This window comes from Python bivittatus, unplaced genomic scaffold (genome assembly GCF_059951505.1).
Source record: "Python bivittatus isolate LINGU-HERP-01145 unplaced genomic scaffold, Pbiv_v1 ctg000070_np1212, whole genome shotgun sequence".
NCBI lineage: Eukaryota > Metazoa > Chordata > Lepidosauria > Squamata > Pythonidae > Python > Python bivittatus.
The window spans coordinates 55,600,094-55,620,624 of NW_028277034.1; the positions used below are offsets into that span (position 1 = coordinate 55,600,094).

The 20,531-nt window shown below is 44.5% G+C and overlaps 1 protein-coding gene across 1 annotated transcript in view; it reads right to left on the reverse strand.

Moving 5' to 3' along the window:
• Window positions 1-20,531, reverse strand: part of DNAAF9 (dynein axonemal assembly factor 9) — an 85,755-nt gene that overhangs the window by 40,531 nt on the left and 24,693 nt on the right. Inside the window, exons 7-16 of the mRNA XM_088133213.1 lie at window positions 20,435-20,512; window positions 16,246-16,344; window positions 13,972-14,027; window positions 12,693-12,828; window positions 11,227-11,308; window positions 9,053-9,089; window positions 8,225-8,312; window positions 6,286-6,362; window positions 5,431-5,475; window positions 1,591-1,636 (exon numbers count right to left, since the gene is read on the reverse strand). Of these exons, the coding sequence (XP_087989339.1) occupies window positions 1,591-1,636; window positions 5,431-5,475; window positions 6,286-6,362; window positions 8,225-8,312; window positions 9,053-9,089; window positions 11,227-11,308; window positions 12,693-12,828; window positions 13,972-14,027; window positions 16,246-16,344; window positions 20,435-20,512 (744 nt within the window). The remainder of the gene's footprint in view (window positions 1-1,590; window positions 1,637-5,430; window positions 5,476-6,285; window positions 6,363-8,224; window positions 8,313-9,052; window positions 9,090-11,226; window positions 11,309-12,692; window positions 12,829-13,971; window positions 14,028-16,245; window positions 16,345-20,434; window positions 20,513-20,531) is intronic.

Here is a 20,531-nt window from a genome sequence, read left to right on the forward strand (position 1 = left end):
CGTGGACTTCAACTCACAGAACTCCCCAGCTGCATCTTAAAGTTGCCAAGTTTGAGAAACACCGTATTCAACGGATGTTTCCAGACCATCTTCGAGAGCAGCTCTGTCTACAGCACAATCTCCCTCTCCCCATTTTTATCCCCAGCTCCTCCTAGTTTAATAGAAGAGTGTGAACAGAGTTCCACTTTAGAGAAAGGACGGCAGCACAGTTTAAGGAAAGCTGGAAAGGAACTTGGAGAAGAGACTCCTAATCCAAGCCTCTGCCCAGTGCAGGAATCCACTGTCCCAGATAGCCACTGATCCTCTATTTAAACACCTCCAACACATTCAAAACTTATCCTTCATCCAATCAACCACACCTTGAGTGCTTTACTTGGCATGCCCCATTCAAGGCCCCAACAATGGAGCAAGCAGAACAACGGCTTGGTCAGAGAAGGTCCTATCAAAGGCAGTCTTGCAAAGCCAGAGAGTTCAGGGAACCCCTGAACATCCAACCCCCATTGTTCCCTGGCTCTGGGCAAGTCCATGAATTTGCCCAACCTGATTTTTAAAAGGAAATCAGGTCATCTGGTGGCAGGGCAGGGCAGGGCAGGGCAGGGCAGGGCAGGGCAGGGCAGGGCAGGGCAGGGCAGGGCAGGGCAGGGCAGGGCATTTCTTTCTGTCTCTCCTAAAGCTGCTTTGCCAAGCTCAGTTGACTCCTCTCGATTTAAACAGAAATAAAAAGTCTGCATCCCCTCCCTGAAAAACAGTACGTTCAAGATTGGGGTATGGCCCTGGAGTGGTGGGGAGAGATGACTTTAACCTAAATGTAAGTGGAAAACTATGACTCCCAGTCTAAAGATTTAAGAGATCACCTATTCTAGCCAGGGATTTACTGGCTAAAAGGAAAATCAGCTGTCAACCAAGGATATTTTCGTGCCATTCTGAACCTGTGCCTTCCACGTGTGTTAGAGTAGTTTCTCTCAACCTTGGCAGCTTTAAGCTGTGTGGACTTCAACTCCCAGAATCCCCCAGCCAGCATGGCTGGCTGGGGAATTCTGGGAGTTGAAGTCCACACAGCTTAAGGCTGCCAAGGTTGAGAAACCCTGGGTTAAAGCAATTCCTATTATCCCTAAGCAGCACAGCCCCTAGTCATACGCTCTGAGGATTATGGAAGCTGACGCACGACTCATCTGCAGGGTTTCAAGGCTGAGGCGGCTGCTTTTATGGAATCCCTCAGGGCCAGGATCATCCCATAGAAATGGCAAGGATGAATCACGTGCCAGCCACAGGCAAAGCACACGTGAAGCCCTCCGTTGGCTGAATGACAGACCCTTCTTTCAAAAGAGCCTCTTAACATTTCAGTGAGCAGAGCCACGAGGACAGAATAACGCAGCAACGCTCAGTAGGTTTGCTAGTTGCACAAGGCTCATCTCCACCCCTCCCGAAGGAGCGTTTTGACCCAGGCGGCCCCTTCGCTGGCTTGCGACGACCTGCAAAGAATCTGGGACTCTTGGCAGGAAGTGCACGAGATCCTAGTTAAAAGCAGTGAAGGTGTCCTTGGCGTCTTCAAATGTACGTAACTCTGCAGCACACAGAAACGCTACTCACCGTTTTAACCAAGTACAGGCTGTCCTTGTTATCCACTGGAATAATTCTGTAGGGGAAAAATAGGCTTTTAGGAAGCTTTCGTTGCAGCGTGAGGCAGACCAAGTGGCACATATCAAACATTCGTATCCAATAGGGTAAAGTTGGGAAAAATAAATTAAAAAAAGACCAGCATTGGGAAAGTAGGATATTTTTTAAAATCTCCTCACAGAGAATGGATTCTCTTCACCCAGCAAGGCTCTCCTTATCTATTGACCCTCAGAGGGAGTAATTTTATCACAGCTTTCCCTGATTACAAATTGTACTCCATTGTTTATTTTTACAAAGGCTGGTCAACGACTGTAATAAAGATATTTGATTTGATTTGATCATAGCAGTAGCTACTGAAATAAAGTCTTCTTCAATTCAAGCTTTATTCCTAGTGACTTCATGGGCACTTCCAGGTTGCCTTCTGGGCAGCAACAAGAAAGTTGCTGGTCACAGCCTTCTTCCAGAACATTACTTGACTTCCTGGTCTAGTCTACAGCCTAGGGATCTCCTGATGGCTTCCTATTCTAAATTTGAATCATGCCTGGCCCCGCTTAGCTTCCAAGATAGACAAGGTCAACTCTGAGGCCATCAGAGTTTTGTTGAGCCCCACGGAGCTGGGAAAGATCAGGGAAGCACGACCTACCCAGCTTTCAGCGAGGGATCTTTCATGTTTCTCAGGGCTAAATACAGAAACCGTAAGAGGCATTTCCCAGCCTGATTTAGAGTGAGTGAATCCAGAAGAGACTTTGAATGATTTGAAATGTTTCTTCCCAGGTTTCTCACCGCCTGGGCTGAGGGGCTGTTCATGCAGAGTCAGGGAGAGAGCCTTGAAGCAAATATTCAGAAATGGTTATGTACGCAAGGACAGTAGCTTCCCATGGCGTGGGGCTGGGTTATCTGCAGGACCACCTCCCCTTGGTTATTTCTACCTGTCCCACTAGGTCCGCCTACAGGGGCACATGCTGGGTCCCTTCCATTAAAGAATGTCATCTTATGGGACCTTTTCTGTCGCAGCCCCTGCCCTATGGGACACCATACCCCTGAGGCCCCAATCCTGTCAGCCTTTCATAAAGCGTTAAAGACCTGGATGTGCTCCAGGGCCAGGAAATCAGGAGGCTAGATAGCCTGTTGAGAGGTCTCTATTGTTTTTTTTTTTAAGTCATTCTTTGTGACCATTGTTAATTGTGTATCCTTTGCTAATTTTTTTTTTAATCGTTTTAACCCATTGCCAGCCATCCAGAGTCTTATTCGTGAGATGGGTGGCCATATAAACTAATTCAAGAAATAAAAAAATAAATTCCTTACGTCTTGGAAAGGGAGATAGTGTTAAGAAGAGACTCAGGTTGATTCCTCAGGTTGATGTAAGAGGGAGGGGAGAAGAACCACAGACAGACTTGCAAGATTCTGTTCCTAGAGCCTATCTCGAAAAAAGCCTCGTTCTGGTCTTCCTGTGGATTTGCTGTCAGCCCTTCGAGTTAGTCCAGACAAGAAGCACAAACTGTGGGTACTAATACTACCTTTATTGTGAGGTTACAGTAACAGAATCTTGCAAGTCTTAAAGTATTTCTCCCCTGCTTTACTTTTACTTTCTAGAAAACTAGAGAGGGTCCCTTCAGAGACGCTTCTCACAACCCTCTTCCTTCTATGGGCTGAGATCTCTTTTGCACGATGGTTGTCTAGTCTGTGGCTCTTCCTCCTGTCTCCCAAGGTCAGCCCCACAGATCATTCCAGTTGCTTTCCCAATCTGCTCTACCCCAAAGGGCTGACAGTTAGAAGATAAGCTCCCAACTGACTCAACTTCTATCTCTTGATTGTGTATGTCTCCCTCCCACCCATTCCTTTCCTGGGCTCTCTATCTTCTCTCACACATTATTAAGCACCACTTGTGTATTTGCAGGGTGCTCCTTTCAAATGAGACACCCGTGTCAAAAATGCCACCCCCAGAAGCAGACAAGCAGCACTGGCAGCCAAAACAGATGGCATATAATCTGGTCTTCCCAACCTGGATCTTCATGCAGAGAATACCAAATGTTATCTTATGCTGGACTGCCACTCCAGCAAAACTCTGCCTGCCTCAACTGCTGTTTGCTTTTTGCTCCTTGATGATGGGGGCTGCAAATGTTCAGATTATGGAGATAAATGTTGTCATCCGTGTTGCCTTCTTTTTGATCGGGCTATTGGGCTGTGAGATTTCTACAATGGTTTAATATTCTTATGTTGGAATTTAAACGGCATATATCTGCTTGTACGAGCTTCGGTGATGGCCTTTGCGGAGGCGTCTTTCTTGGGTCTTCTCTTCAACTAAGCAGCAATTCAGCCAGGGAGCTTCTAATTAACCGTAGCTCCCCATTTCATCTGAATCCAGGGAATCCCAGTTAAATGAAAAGTTATGGGAGACAATGTTACTTAAAAGCTCCCTGATGCATCATGGCTCATAATGAAGAGAGGAGGAAGGTGGGGGCTGCAGGCACAAATCTCACACATAGCTTTGATGAATAAGTCAACACTAATTGACCTGATGCTCCTGTAACTCTGGGCTACAACCTACGTCCTCTTGAAATGAAAAAAAAGCTATTTTATACGAATCAATCAATAATCGTTTAAAAATGCATTAAGTAAGACTTCAGCTAATAGGGTAAAAGCTTTCAGAAAGGCTCGGTGATTTACTCAGGCCTTGGGGGTAGGTGGGTGGGAGTCCTGTCTGTGATGTTTTAGGTTTGCTTTGTGGTTGGATTGCCGTCTTGTGATTATTTTTAGTTGTTGTTGCCCTGCTTTGGTTAATTTTCTGTGTTCTTTTCTTCTTGTCGTGAGCCGCCCAGCCAGTTGGGAGTTGGGCAGTATCCAGATGGAATGAAAGAAATACACTGAATAATAGGAATTAAATAATTAATGCAAATCATGGAGGTCGCAGCATTATGGCTGGCTGGCATAACCTCAACTTTTTTGGTGCGACGCAGAATTCCTAATTTTCTCCCTGACTGTCATGACTGGCCTCCGTTCCTTGTAATTGGGAAATCTATTCTTTTGCTGAACTTGTGAACGACAGAACAACTGTTTAGCAAGCATATTTCTTTGCAACCCACCAGTTTACCATCACTGGGAGATGGTGATCTTCGCTGGCTCCAGCGATGCCACCTTAAACAATAACCCATCTCTGGTGAGGTCAAGCCCTTAGCGACACAGCCTGAGCAGAGAACCAAGGTTCACCCAGAGTTTCATTAATCGGGTTTAACATCAGGGAATGAGGAATCAGGATAGAGAATCCTGGGAGGAGCAAAATTATCAGTTGCTTGAGTCTCTTTTTCCCAGAATGTGAAACTGAAGAGCTGACTGCCTCCGACCAAGTAAGGCTGGCATGACAACATCCCTCTGCTCTTTGTCGGCGACGCTCTGAAATACCCCCTTTCCTTTTCCAGCCTGAGTAGTTCTCTTATAGCTAACATGACACGTGCATTTCATTCATTTTGCATCACTTCATTCATCTTTTTTAAGCCAAAGGTAACATAGCCAGTTCGGTGCCGTGGTGAAGGTGCTGGCCCAGAAACCAGGCGGTGGTGAGTTCTAGTCCCGCCTTAGGCATGAAAGCTGGCTGGGTGACTTTGGGCCAGTCCCACTCTCTCAGCCCAACCCACCTCCCAGGGTTGTTGTTGTGGGGAAAAGAGGAGGCAGATATATAAAAAAGGTGGGATAAAAAAATCTAATAATAGTAAGAGCAACAGAAACAACAACAGACTAAAAATGAAACCTCTTCCGTTGAGATCATCCTTTCAAACAACTACAAAACAGAAGTCTCAAGAGAACGAAAGCGCTCACCTTCCGTGGTTGTTCACAGCTTGAATCCAAAAATCTATCCTCGTGCTGTGCAGAAAGGGGAGACATTAAAAAAAAAGGAAGATAAATGAAATGTTGAAGTTAAGCTGAGGCTCGTGTTAAAATAAATGTCATGTTTCAGAGGCCAGTTTGAGGAACAAACTACATAATTGTGAGAAAAGTATACAATGCTGCTGTGCGGACCATTTTTTGTTGGTGGTCAGAAAATCAGCTTTGGTGGTTCGTGACCTGAGATGTTTCTCCTTTGCCTTACAGCTATTTCTCTACAGTACTTCAATTCACACCCAAGGGGCATTTCTTCTGCACAGGTTTCTAGCTGCACATTTACGTTTGAAACACACACACACACACACACACACACACACAGTTTGCTCAAACTCAGGTAAGAAACAGGCTGTGAGAAAAGGACAAAAAAGCACGGAACAGCATGGAACAGAGAAAGCTCCCAGATCAATCTCTCATCCTCTCAAAATCCTCAGAATTCTCAGCAATTAAGATGCAAGAGTTTTATAAAGAAACTCGTTTTTTTAAAACACTACAGGGGCAACTCTGTGCTGCCACAAACTGGCACGCCTATTCTCAGGCTGCTTGCCAAATCCTTTTGACAAGGAGGCATCTTTCAGGAAAGTGATAATTGGCCCAAACGGCATTGCCGCTCATAAGGACGGCCCTGCAGTGCTGTAAGAAGAATCTGTAAACCCTGCGTGAATCCAGCGTGGAGGAACAAGGAAGGGCCATTCCACGTTTTCAAAAACCAGCCCCATGTAAAACAATCTGCTACAAGATCCCAGCTGACAGAAAAACTGAGAGCAAGAAAAACAAAACAGGGACACATACCGTAGTGGAGTTTTAAAGCATGAAAGTTCAAAGGTGTCAAGCATATTGAAAAACACTTTCTCTGCTACTTCTTTTGCCTGCCAAGACAAACGATGGAAGAAAAAAAATCAAATCTGATCAATGCTATTCAAAGAATTAAAAAAAAAAAGGTACATGCTTATGTGTTCACCTGGCAGCTGAAGAACCTTAATCATGGAAATTAAACCTGGGAAACCAAACAGTGCATTTTCTTTGTTTACGAACAAAGCATTTTAAAAAATGTTAGTAAGCTCACAAGTGAAGCTGAAGCATCATTATTTAACTGAAAGAGACCTGGGTAAACAGAAGCTTGTTTGAGCTCCAAGATCTTGGGCCATGAAGCTGCCTCAGCCTCAAGAACATCTGGAAGGATGATAACTGCGGCGAGACTTTTATATGCACGAAAATGGAAGGATTTACAAATACCTGCAGCTGAAGAATGCATATTGAAATGAATGGAACTGGCGGAGATGGCGAAACTGACTGCTTCGCTCAAAGAGAGGGCACTGTCCAGCTTTGTTCCTAACTGGAAACCACTCAGACTTTTTGCTTGGCACTCAAAAAAATGCAATTTTGATTTTGGGATTTGATGATTGAAGTTATAGAAATATCTTGTACAAATCATATGTATTATTGAAATAGACTGATTTTAGGATTTTTTCTGAATCTTGGATAAAAAACTATTTTTATTGTGTAAACATTTAGATATTAGAGGCGAATATATTTTACATCTATGCCTGTACCAAGGAAAATCAGAAGCTACTTTTTTTTCATGCTTTTTCCCTTTTTCTCTCTTTCTTTTTCTGTATTTTGACTTTTTTGGAAATATAATAAAATTTATTTAAAAAAAGAGAACGTCAGGAATGACGGCTAAAACTGAAGCAGCTGGGAATACAAATGACAACACTGAAGGAGCTGTGAGGAGCGGTAAAGATCTGCTGCTGTTAAAACAGAGCCTTTTAAGAACAGCAGCCAACTCAAGTTTATCAAGCAATTCAACGTTTCCTTCCTCATCATTTGGCATCACTGCCACCCTTTGGACTTTCCAAGAATGATTCCAGGGGGTTCTCAAATAGTTATACTTCTTGAGTGAGATGGGCAGTGACTAAATTTGAAATATAAATAAATATAAATAAATAAATACACCAGTGTTTCTCAACCTCGGCAACTTGAAGATGTGTGGACTTCAACTCCCAGAATTCCCCAGCCAGCCATGCTGGCTGGGGAATTCTGGGAGTTGAAGTCCACACGTCTTCAAGTTGCCGAGATTGAGAAACACTGAGTTATACACTCCATGCCTGAGCGAGAATAGGCCACACGTGACAATAGTTAGCAGAGAGGTGAAAGGCTGAAGGAGGAGGATCCAGAACTCTTGGCTTCAATTTGCTCCAGAAATAAATTATAATTATGTACATGCAAGCACACCAGACTGGGGGGGTGGAGGGGGGTGCCCAATAAGCCTTTGAATCAAGCTTATCTCCTGTTGACCTGATGCTCACACCCATGCAGTTGGGATCTTAGAATTCACCAGGTGTGACCCTGCCAAGAAACCGCCTGTATGGAGATGCGACAAGAAGTTTGACTTGAGGTGTCTGCGTGCACGTGTATGCATGTAGCGGTGATCGAAGCCCCGTACCTTTCTATGTACGTGGGATTCTGGCATACACACAAATGGAATAGGGATGCATCATTCTGACATCAGTGCCAACTTGCCTGTTCTGATACTCCCAATTTCAAGGTATATATAGGTGGTGTGCATGTGTGTGTTTGCATGTCTCTGTGTGTGTGTGTAAACAATGCGTATAAACAATATATAGCTGAACTGCAAGCATTAGAACGTTTTGCTGGTTGCAGGGTAGGTTGATCTGACAGTATGGAATGCAAATAGCAAACTTTCCATTCTGGAAAAGTAAATGTATACCTTCGTAATATTGGACATTTTTGAGAAGGTGTCTATACCAGCCAAGACAGCCTCTACCACAGCAGAATAGATCTGAGATAACAGTTTGCTAAAAAGAAAAGAAAAGCAATGCAATGTTAATTATGAAGATTAAGATTTTTAACTTCGCACAATCCAAAATTCCTGTACAGAACAGAGTCACACAGTCACTGTTTTTTTAATAAAAAATCCTTCAGAAAGAAAAAAAATGAACTTGTGATTTATTGGTTTGAGGATTAAAAAGGGTAACTTGTGGAAAGAAGGAAATTATGGTGTAACCTTAGAGAGAGAGGGTAAAACATAAATGCTTTTATAACCACTGTCAAAAAGATAAGAAGCCTCTTCTCTTCTTCTCTTCTCTTCTCCTCCCCTCCCCTCTTCCTTCCTTCCTCTCTCTTTCCTTCCTCCCTCCCTCTTTCTTTTCTTTCTCTATTCTTTCTTTCTTATTCACTATTCTTTCTTATTTTCTTTGTTTCTTTTCTAATATTTGTCTTGTTTTTATCTTGTTAAAAAATTCAATAGAAATTATATTTTTAAAAAAAGGACCCTGAAACAAGGTAAATCTTGGTACCTAGTTGCCATTCGTTAAAAAAAAAGTGAAGAAGCTGACACAAATCAGCAAGCTTATTAGAAGTACCCTGATTTTAGATGTAAATCAAAGTCGCTGGAGTGGGAAGCAAAAAAAGCATTCAAGTTGCAATTGTGTACAGTGTACAACCAAAACTGGCATATACTCTGGGTTGTCCTGCTTGGCCAAGAGCTGTTTGGAATGGACCACAGAAGCATAAAAAGATATTTTTAAAAACTTACACTTCTTCGGGTTTCTTTTCCAACTCATCATCGTTCCCTGTTGCACAAATAGAGAAACACTGTTATTTCTCTGTTCTGCCACGGTAAAACAGATCATACATGTCATCTACCTCTCAATTGTTATTCTGGATTATTTTCAACCCTACAGTTTTCTTTCCACTTGCAGGACTACACACAGCAGAGAGCTGGGGAGGACCACTCTGAGCATCAAAAGTGCAAATGCTCCAAACCCCTTCCTCAAGTCAGCTATCCTCTGGCTGCATGAATCTGACCAATGAGAGCAACGGCCATGACGGCCAGGCACCCACAGCAAGGGATGTGTGCGCGGAAGGACCACCCCTATACGCAGCTGTGGGTTTGGCTGGAGAAATCCAGGCAGGAAGCAGAACAGAGGGACAGATGGGAGAAATGCAGGCAAAGGACAACGACAGCTTCGGGTAGAAGAGAGAAGGGGCCATGACTGGCACGGACGTCTCACTGCAAAAAGAAGAGCTCCAGGGATTCCAGGATGTTCTCCTGGAACATCTAATCTCACACATTCCAGGAGAAAAAGAGAACGCCAGGGAATTCTGGTGCATGGAACTTTGTGCCCACCTACTTGCCGTTCTCTCCACGCCTCTAATAATGGTTTAAAATAAGCCTCTCCAGAAGTTTGTATCACCCGTAAACTGGCAGGGAGGTGAGAAGCGTTTGTTCAGGTGACACTGTCTTCGGAAGAAACCAGGGCTAGGCTCCTCCCTGATCTAACTACCATCCCTTTTGCTGAGTCTCAACTACTTTGACTTAATTGGAAAATTCAGGGTTGCCTTTTACGTACTTTATAAGAACTTTCAATTCTTGGGCAATTAAGTGCAAGACTTTTTTCCCCCCCTCTCATGCATCTACCCTGTTCTGGGGCTTTTTCCTATGCACTTTTAGCATCTCAAACTTATTATAGAAAGCTGAGCTTTGGATAGAGCTTTATTATCTGCTTTTAGAGGCATCAAAAAAGTCAATAGGGCAGCTGCAACCACACAACTGAAGCCCTGCCCCCTTTTTACATGCTTCACACATGCTTTGATTATACTGTATGATCACAATCACCCTCTCGACACCCCTGATTTCAGTATTCATGGCTACATTTGCAGCTACGCGTATAATCAGCACGTGCAATTTTTATGCAAATAGGCATCCTCTTTTTTGACACTGTGTACATGGCCAGATTAATCGGGAATCTTTTACTTATTTATCTGAAAGTAACACAGGAAAGGAGGCCAAATTGAGACTGGACCAAAAATCTACTTATGTTGGCCTATTCACACAACTACCCCATGATGTTAAATTGAAAAACTAGCAAACCACATGTTCTGTGAACCCACTCACTGGAGGCTATAAACCATGGCTTATGGCTTAGCGTAATATGTGAATCCAACCCATTGTGGTTCTTTTGATAAACAATGACCAAGCAAACCATGGTTTAGCTTGATGAGCGCATCCAGTCTTGGTTTTAATGCCTAACTGGACTCCCCTTGTCCATTAATTCATCCTTTCACTTAGTCCCTCATCATGGGCAGAAAAAGCTTGTGGAAAACTTTAGTGTCTCTGTCACTTGCTTCTAAAGAGAACCAGACTGTCACTGTTTCTCACTTGATCCAAACCTCAGTGGCCACGGAGAATCCAAGAATCATTTACACTTTCCCGGGGGGGTCAGAGCACTGGGAGGCAAAGCAAGGGTCTCTCTCATGGACTCTCACTGAGCAAATTATAAGACACGGTGGAAAAAGACGTGGGGGCTGTGTCTTTCGCTCAGCAGGTTACTGCCCAAGTGATGACTCCACCAAGGAACAGAGAGATCTGGCTTGGCTGAGTCAGTCACATTTAAATGCCCCCCTCAAATGAGACTCGACACCGGCCCAAATAAAAGCCGGTTTTTACCCTCCTGCGCTCTCTACTGAAATCAATCCAAGCAGAACCGTCTGGCGCCGAAATCACTTTGGCTGACAAAAGGGCCCTGCCGTTTGACAAGTTCACGGCCTGGAGGTGGGAGGGATCCAAGTACCACACCACCACCATCTTTCTTGGTTTGCATTTGGCCTGCTGGTTACGGGGGCGGGTGGGCGTTTTTACGCACTGCCATCTATGGCAAGCCCCAGGAATCAGCAGGCACAGAATCCTTGTTCACCTGCTGGACTTACCAAGGTAAGGTGTGTGGGTGGCTCCAAAGAAATACGTCCTAGAGCAAGCCAGAGGTCCCTTGGGAGAGACACACTGCACTACCTATTGTTGGTAAACACAAAATGTATTGGTGAATAAGCGACACAGCACCAGTATCTGTATCCCCCTTGTACCCGAAGAACTGCTGTGCATCCAAATTCAGCCCAGTGGCTTCCAAAGCTAAACTCGTTGCAAGGCTGACGTTTTACCTACAGGGGATCCCACGTTTTGGGAATAGCACCCCCAGTTCAAAAACAAGGCAGAATGCCTGGCTGGGGAAGCCTCAAGATCCACACACATCAATCGCCTCAGAACTGACCGAATTGCGCAAGAGGGTCAATGTATTCGATCAGAAAGACGGATGTCTGCCAAGTGCACGGTCTCCTTCTGCCACCTATGACTTGCCATGCTGCAGCAGGAGATGTGGGCGTTGGCAGTGCTAAAACCACCCGGTCACAGCTCTGGTTTATTTTGCAGAACGGCTCTGGTTCCTTCTAGTGCAGGGTTTCTCAACCTCGGCAACTTTAAGGTGTGTGGGCTTCGACTCCCAGGATTCCCCAGCCAGCACAGCTGGCTGGGGAATCCTGGGAGTCGAAGCCCACACACCTTAAAGTTGCCAAGGCTGAGAAATGCTGTTCTAGTGTAACCCCGTCCTCTATTCATGCTGAACCTCTCTCCTTCTGGGTCTTGAAATTCCTGGAAACTTTCCAACCGATCTAGCCCAGCTTCTGTCGGAAGATTTGCTTTGGATCCCTCCCTCTCCCCACTTTTGCCTTTCACTAAGGCTTGATTCCCCAGCCTCCAGAAGGGTGGGAAGAACGGCCTCCCCTTTTGTGGTTCTGGCAGCTCATAAACCCCAGGGTGGATTGCCCAATAGGCCAAGCCACCACCATGGCCACTCTAAGAGGTCTGGACTTCAGCTCCCAGAATTCCCCAGCCAGCCCACTGTGAAACAGCTTGTAGAAACCTCAAGAATACGTAGCCACTAAGCCTTCCTCCCGCAGAAAAACTGCTTCTGCCCCTACTGTGGCCTGTGTCAGAAATATTGGCTCTTGTCTTGAGGATTATACAAGCCTGGCTTCATCCCAAGGGATTGTCCGGTTATTCCCTCTTCGTATCTCAAGTGCCACTCCCAGGGGTCCCATGCATACATCTGTGTGGTTTTCTTGCTCACAATACAAAAGGGCCTGCTGCTGACTTCAAGCAGGGTGCTTTCTCCATTTCCCTGTCTGGCCCCCAGCCCAGGGATCTCCTGGTGGTCTCCCACCCGAGGGCCAAGTCTGATCAGGCCTAGTTTTTTCCAAGTTGAAGAAGACTTCAACTTGGATGAACCAGGTGCAACAGAACCCTCAGCCTCTTTGTTCTCATTTGAGAACTCCCAAGAGGCAGTGCCATGTCAACGGTCCCCTAACAGCTGCTTCTTAAAATCCCACAGAGCCGGGCTTACCATGTGCTTGGCAATGCTCCCACCCAGGCCAGTGTTGCGAAGCAGATGCCCTTCCGAGGGGAAACTGAAATTGCCCGAATTCAGGTTTTCTCTTGACGAGTGGGTGCCAAAGAGCGCAAACGGCTGCCTACTGGGGCTGATCACAGACAAAGTGCAAATTATATACCCCCATTCTGTTGAAAGTTGCTTTTCAAGCATTAAGAAACAGCTACATTCAAAATGGGTAGAGAAAAAGAGTTTTAAAGTAACAACGCTGTACCAGGAGAATCAGAAGGAGTCAGATAGCACCTTTTTCTGACTAGCATGTTTTATTAAAAGGCCCAGGTTTTCATGGGCTGACGCTTACTTCATCAGATGCACAGAGTGGGTCGCCTGATAGACAATTTAACTGCTACACTGATGACCCTGGGGGAAGTATTGTCTGTGCATACATGTGCAGACATCCGGGACGGCGTCCGCAAGCCTGGCAAAAGATGCAGCTACTTCAATGATCTCAAGAGATGTGGCTGCTTTAATGATCTGCAAGACCAAGCTTTGTCTGCTGTCACACGTGTTGTCTTTTGCTCTGCCCAGTGATTTTACAGAAGTGAAGAAAAAGCACGATTTCTGAGAAATGTATACCTCCTTCTTTCGTATTCAACAAGAGTGAAGCAAAATGACATCCTCAAAACACCATGGCAACCCACAGGTGCATACTTAATGGAAAAAATATTATGTGGTAATTATTCAGAGTGGCAGAAAGCAAACAGAAGCATTTCTAGCCTAGTGCAACAATTCATTCAGTTGTTTTTCTCACTGAACAGAGATTCTGGTTTAAGTGCAGAAACCCACCCGCCGAGTTTCATTCCCCGAGTCTTCCGATAAAACGATCGGGTAATAACCGACACAAAGACCCCCTCCTTTGCCAGAGACGCCTAAAAGCTGCAGTCAGACAAAATAATAACAGATCCCCTGCCTTGCTATACAGCTATTTCCAAGGTTGTATCTGGATTGTATTCTGAAATCTTGCCAGGCGGGAAGGTAAAGTTATCCTCGGGGATACATGATCAGACTTTGGAATTATCGCAATAAATCTTACATCTTCTTCTTCCTTTGCCTATTAACGGAACAAGAACCCCATTTTCAAAGGCTCAAGGTGCAAACGCTTCATTTGAAATTATAGCCCTTTTTTATTAGAGGATGACGCTTCCATCGAGTCGCGGCTCTAGAAATTATTTTTGTATATTGGTATGGCGCTGCACCACAACTCTCAAGAAGCTATAAAAAGAAAAAAAAATACCTGTTGTCTGTTATATGGCTTGAAATCATTCCATGGCTAAAGTAACTTCGGAACGGCTACAGAGGAAAAACATGGATGTCGTTAAAAAGAATAACGAGGTTAAAGTATAATCAATATACTGTCATCTTGCAAACGATTAATGAGTATAGCGCTACCTATAAACCAATGTTTTGCAACCTTAGCAACTTTAAGACGGGTGGACTTCAACTCCCAGAATTCCCCAGCCAGCATGGCTGGCTGGGGAATTCTGGGAGTTGAAGTCCACCCGTCTTAAAGTTGAGAAACATGGCTATAAACTATTACAGGTTCCCCGCATAGCATAATTTCTCTGAGAAATGTCTACCCTCCGCTTTATCATTTAACAACGCCTAACAAAAATTACATTGTCCAAAATATGAAAGTAATGGATATCTGCAGACTTCATGGGGAAAAGTATTCAGTGTGCTAAGGGATGGGATAACTTCCAGGGAAGTTATCCAATGGTTATAAATGATCCTGTTACCCCTCTCCATGCTCTGGGACACATCTTGACGTTTACAAGTCTGCAAGTAGCAGAATCTAGCCAACCTGTGGTTATTTGTCAAAGCAAAGCAGAGTCAGACCGGCTTAGGCAACCCCAGATTGGACATTGGGCTGGGAAGCTGAAAAAGCAGGAGAGATTCTAGATTGCTGCTAAGACATTGTCCCCCCCCCCGGCCCCCGACACACCCATGTACCCACCACAAGTCATACTGGGCTGAAGGGAATCTTTCCCTTCATAAGGGACAGAACTTTTGGGGGGATACTTAATGAAGATTTATATCCCCTGGACTGCTAGGAGGTCAAACCAGTCAATCTTAAAGGAAATCAACCCTGATTGCTCATTGGAAGGATCGATAATGAAGCTCAAGCTCAGATACTTTGGCCACCTAATGCGAAGAGAGGACTCTTTGGAAAAGACCGTGATGCTGGGAAAGATTGAAGGCAAAAGGAGAAGAGGACGGCAGAGGATGAGATGGTTAGATAGCATCACTGAAGCAATGAGCATGAAACTGAGCAAACTGAGGGAGGCAGTGAAGGACAGGAAGGCCTGGCGCGATGTGGCTCATGGGGTCACGAAGAGTCGGACACGACTTAACGACTAAACAACAAAATAGAACTGGAGATGGCCAGCATATAAACTTAATAAACAAATATCCCCCCCAACAAATATGAGATTGTAATATTCTCTTAGCCTCTCAGGCAAAGGGTGGGCTTCTTCAACCTTGATTTTAAATTCTTGCAGGATCAAAAGACCGCCCAGAGTCGCTGGGAGTCAGGTGGCACAGAACTTAATAAATTGTTATTATCTTGTCTGCAAAAACAAGAGTGCTAAACCACCTTTCCGAGGCACCAAGAAAACTGCTCAGTGTTTGAGGCTCACCCACAATACCTTTAAAAACCGAAATCTCTTCCACCTGTTTGTGTTCTAAGAGGTTTCCTTTTTTTTTTTTTTTTTGCTGCATACAATGGACTTGGATGGCTTTTAAATTGGAGAGAGCCAGCCAGGAAGCTATTTAGAATTTTAACCGTTACCGTAAGAACCTTCAGTTGAGCCTGGGGGAAAAAACACTAATAACTAATGCGGATTTTTCAATATTGGTGGAAATAGCTTCAAGATACGAGGCACCAGCAGGCAAAGAAGTAGCCCCGTTCTATCTCAATCCAAGGTTCTAGATCAGTATTTCTCAAACTTGGCAACTTTAAGACATGTGGACTTCAACTCCCAGAATAATTCTGGGAGTTGAAGTCCACATGTCTTAAAGTTGCCAAGTTTGGGAAACACTGCTCTAGATGTTGATCAAGGTCAACCTTGCACTTTGCAAGTGTCTCAAAAAACTGTAGACACCATCCTAGCTTGCATTATAGACATGCCAGCCGATTCTGCAAGATGCAAGGCCTAATCAAGCCCAACATTTTGTTCTGAAGCACTGCTTGGTCTCCTGCAAAACGTTCTGGCATCTCCATGCTGTTCACATCGTTGTCAGAACTCTGGGACTCGATGCGCCTTCAGCCATGTCCACACATGCTTCTGTTGCGTTGCCTCCAATCAGCCTTCACCCGGATAGATTTATGACTGTTTTGTTCTTGATGGGAAAGGATGTTTACCATTTGGCACGGGACAAGCCTGAAATGGGGTCATTGCAAGTGATCAAGCACGCAACAGGCTTCACACTGCAAAACGGAGGAGCTGTGTAGAGAGAAAGAAACATGTAAAACTAGGTTTTTCGATCCCCTCAATGATCCTGTACATACCTCCCCTGTCTGAGACTCTGACAGTTCTAGAATGAAAGGAATTTCAGTGTCAAAATTGGCAAAGAAGTTGGTCCACTGATGTTCAAAAGTCATCAAATCCTAGAAGAGAAAGAAACATTTCTCGTCGATGCTTTTAACTCTGCATCTGCAAGCAAAGCCCCTAGAGACAGTTGAAGGAGAGGTCAAGCGTTTGCGTTTATGAAGCTGGAAAGACTGAGGGCAGCTTACTCAAAAACCATCTGCGCCAAAAAGAGTTTCCTTCAAAAAAAAGAAAACCCTGCTTCTTTTCAAACCCTGAAGCCATGCAACTCAGGGTAGAACGCACACGACGGCTAATAAAAATTACATCAATGACATCAGGCCGTTGTTTTGACACTAGCAGCTGCTGAAAACATTCAGCTACATAGAGCTAGGAGGATTAACACATCAAAAGGAAAAAAAGAACATGGCACCTGAAGGCTTGGACCACTGGGGCCTATGAGGATGGCCTCAGTGAAAGGCTTTCCATCAACATGGTGCCACATTTAAAGAGGCTGCACTGCTCACAGATGCCCCAGCTTCAATCACAAGGACCCTGTCCTCAGTCTCTTAATGGAGCGCATGAAGGCACAAATCCAACGAGATGGGGCTCCCTGAGACACTCTTGCAAACACTGATAAAGCAATGGTGTTTCACTCAGACCTGGACTGATATACAGGTAGTCCTTGCTTAACAACCACAATAAGGACCAGAAAATGGGTTGTTAAGTGGGGCAGTCGTTAAGCAAGCCACCATGTGACTGGACCCGGTTTTACAACCATTTTTACAACAATCGTTAAGTTAATCATGTGGTCATTAAGTGAATCCAGCTTCCCCAATGGACATTTTTTGCTGGAATTTGTTTAATGACCATGTGATTTACTTAATGACCAAGTGATTCACTTAACAACCACAGTGATTTGCTTAACAATCGTCATGAAAAGAGTCACAAACCATGATCACATGACCACAGGGGATGCTGCGACAGTTTGCAATGGTCATAAGTGTGAGTACAGGTCATAAAGCACTTTTTCTGAGGCTGTCATAACTTCAAACTGTCATTAAATGAACAGTCATTAAGCAAGGACTACCTGAATAGCAATGCATGGATTAGGAATATGCAGTCCACATTCTGGGCAGCAATGGCTGGGTGGAGGGTTAAGCTTCCTTGACAAGGAGGGCAAACATTGGCCACAGCAGTTTAAGCAGGGGAGGAGAGGAAGATCTTGAGAAGATCAGGGGCAGACTCTATCTAGGCCATGTAGAGCAATGGGGAGAGATTGGGCAGCATTCACCAGCCCTGCCCTGCCCAGCTGGAAAAATCATTTTGGATCCCTCCAGATTTGATTTCAATTGAGGAACAACTGAAATGTTCCAGGTTGTACTTCTACTGAACCGCAGCCAATCCAAAATGGTTTAGCAGAACTTCTGGAATGCGATGGCTTGTTTCGGGTTTGAAAAGAAAACCTCTTTTCTGCTTTATGCATGCCCCTAGAACAGCTCCACAATCTTGCCTATACAACAGATAATTTCATATGCCATTTCACCTCCCTCTCGTTAGAGAGATTCTGCTAACAGGCCTGAACGCACTGAAGGAGGCTTCAGAGCAGAAATATCTACATGAGATCTATTTTTAACATTACATAGCTGGATGACGGTTAATAGCTTTCAGGGCAAAACAGAATGAACCTGCAGACAGAATATAAAATCCATATGAATCAAATCAATAAAACACATATTTTACAGAAGACTGTAACAGGCATCGCAAGTTGATCTAAAATGGCACAGATGTAAGTAATTTAAATGCAATAGTTCAAAAATGGTTCAAGAAGAGAGCGCCATTTCTCTCAAGAGAGCAAAATTTCCATTCTCTTCATCCTTGCAATAGGGTTTCCATAGACTCCGGGAGTTTTAATCATTCAGGCAGCCCATTCCCAGAAAACAGGAAGAGCATGGAAGCTTCTACTGTTTTTTGTGAAAATGAAATGTCCCCCTTCTCCCCAAAAAGCAAATATTTAGAACATGCTGGCTGGGGAATTCTGGGAGTTGAGGTCCACATGCCTTAACATTGCCAAGTTTGAGAAATACTGATTTAGAACATGGCAAGTCGCAGCGCCTTCAAAAATTATTCTTTTGTTCCTTTTCACAGTTTAGGTACAATTGCAAACGATTATCAGTTTTGGAGCTACCTCCAAAACGTACCTGGGGTTTTCCTTAATTGCATTTTGCAGGATAGCTGTGGATTTTTTCAGCTATGGTGCTCACCGCAGGAGTAAGATCAGCCCATTTCAGTTACTGCTTACGAGTTAAAGAACACGAAAATGTGATCACATTTTTTGTGACGTTTAACGCTGCTGGCGACCTGAGGAATGATGTGAGGTCCGTGTCGGCTTCCTGCCCTCTCGGAAGACAATCTGCTTTATTGTTATTAAAACCAAGAGAAAAAGCAGTTGTCCGAACAGCTCAAGCAACGGCCACTGTGTGTCAGCAGAGGCCACGTTTTCAAGTCTTCTTTTAACCATTCCCATTTTCTCAAACAAAACTCTCCACAGCAGTGTTTCTCAACCTTGGCCACTTTAAGAAGTGTGGACTGCAACTCCCAGAATTCCCCACCCAGCATAGCTGGCTGGGGAATTCTGGGAGTTGGAGTCCACACATCTTAAAGTGGCCAAGGTTGAGAGACACTGCTCCAGAGTATTAAAAGATAGGACTAAAGGCTTAACAGCGCCCTAGAATCACAACAAAAGCACTTGAGCCCACAGCAAACACAAAATGGGGAAAAGCACAGCATGGCAAGCAATGGAGATCTGATCTCAGCATCCCCCACATACTGAACTCGAAAAGGTGTGTAGCATGTTTAAAACAAACCCCGCTTAATATTAAGCAGAGTTTAAGGTTCAGCCATTAGAGAGCCAGTCTGATGCCAAGGTTAAGTCAACAGACTAAAAATCAGGGGGTGCTGAGTTCTAGTCCTGCCTTAGGCACTTAGCCAGCCGGGTGACCTTGGGCCGGTCCCTCTCTCAGCCCTAGGAAGGAGGCGGCCAGAGCAAACCACTTCTGAAAAAATCGTGCCAAGAAAACTGCAGGGACTCGTCCAGGCAGTCACGCCAGGAGTCAACACTACCTCAAAGGCATTTTTTTTAAAAAAGGGTTCAGCCATAAAGCTGACCCCCAGCTCATCAAAAGGAAGACAACTTTTCTATGTCCAAAGGGGGAAAGACTCGGCAATGGAAGAACAAATTGTAAAGTTGATGGAGTCGGCTGAGATGGCAAAACTGACAGCTTTGATTAGAGAAAAGACATTGGATAATTTTAATGCTAACTGGAAGCCCCTTTTGGACTTTTTGCAGGAGATAGAAAAAAAATAAAGTTATGACATATGGATTAGTATAATTAATAGATTACAGAAAAAAACGGATGTTAAGCTGAAATCCTGCAGTAAGCGTTTAATGTATGTTTTTCTGATATCTGCTGTAAAAGAAACCAGAAAGCCATTCCTTTTTTTTTTGTATTTCTATTTCTGCTTTTTTCTGCACTTTTGCTTTCTTTCTTTCTCTTTCTTCTTCTTCTTTTCTATTCTCTTTCTTGATTATTAGTCCTTATTGGTTTTTATCTTTCTCTTTTTAAAAATTTAGTACAGTTATTATAAAAAAAAAAGGAAGACTTTCAACCGCGGCAGAGTGAAGAGCACACGGACAGGATTGCGCGTGACTCAAGTCCATCTCTGCAATGCCCAAAGGAGTGTCATGGTGGAAGGTTCCAGGGAACCCCACAGGTTCAGTCTACGGGGCTTCCTGCTTGGCACCCAGCCAATGACCCCTCAGTTCACCCCCCAGGGCATCTACCTGTGGACCAAGGGGGACGTTCCAGTGACAGCCTCAGCTCACCCAAAGCAGAGCTGAGAGCCGAGATGCCCGACAGGCCCTCTGCAGAAGCCACCGACAGCCAAGAACGTGTCCCAAACGTCCTCAAATGCATCTGGGCACAAACTCTGTGAGTGACCGCTCCCAGTGCTTCCGAAACAGGGCCCTGCTGGAAGCCATTTTAGAATGAGGGGCCATCCCTTGGCAGCTTGTCCTCCTCAATAGCCCATGGAACCCCTCTGTGGGTAGGTTTCCTTGAAATAACTCACGAGAAAAATAAAAAAAAAACAAAACTCTGGCCACGTTACCTCATCAAATAAACTCTCCAAAGAAATGGGGTCCACTTTACTGTAGGCTTTCCAGAGATCCAGACTGACATCCATCAACTGCAAAGAGCGAGATTGT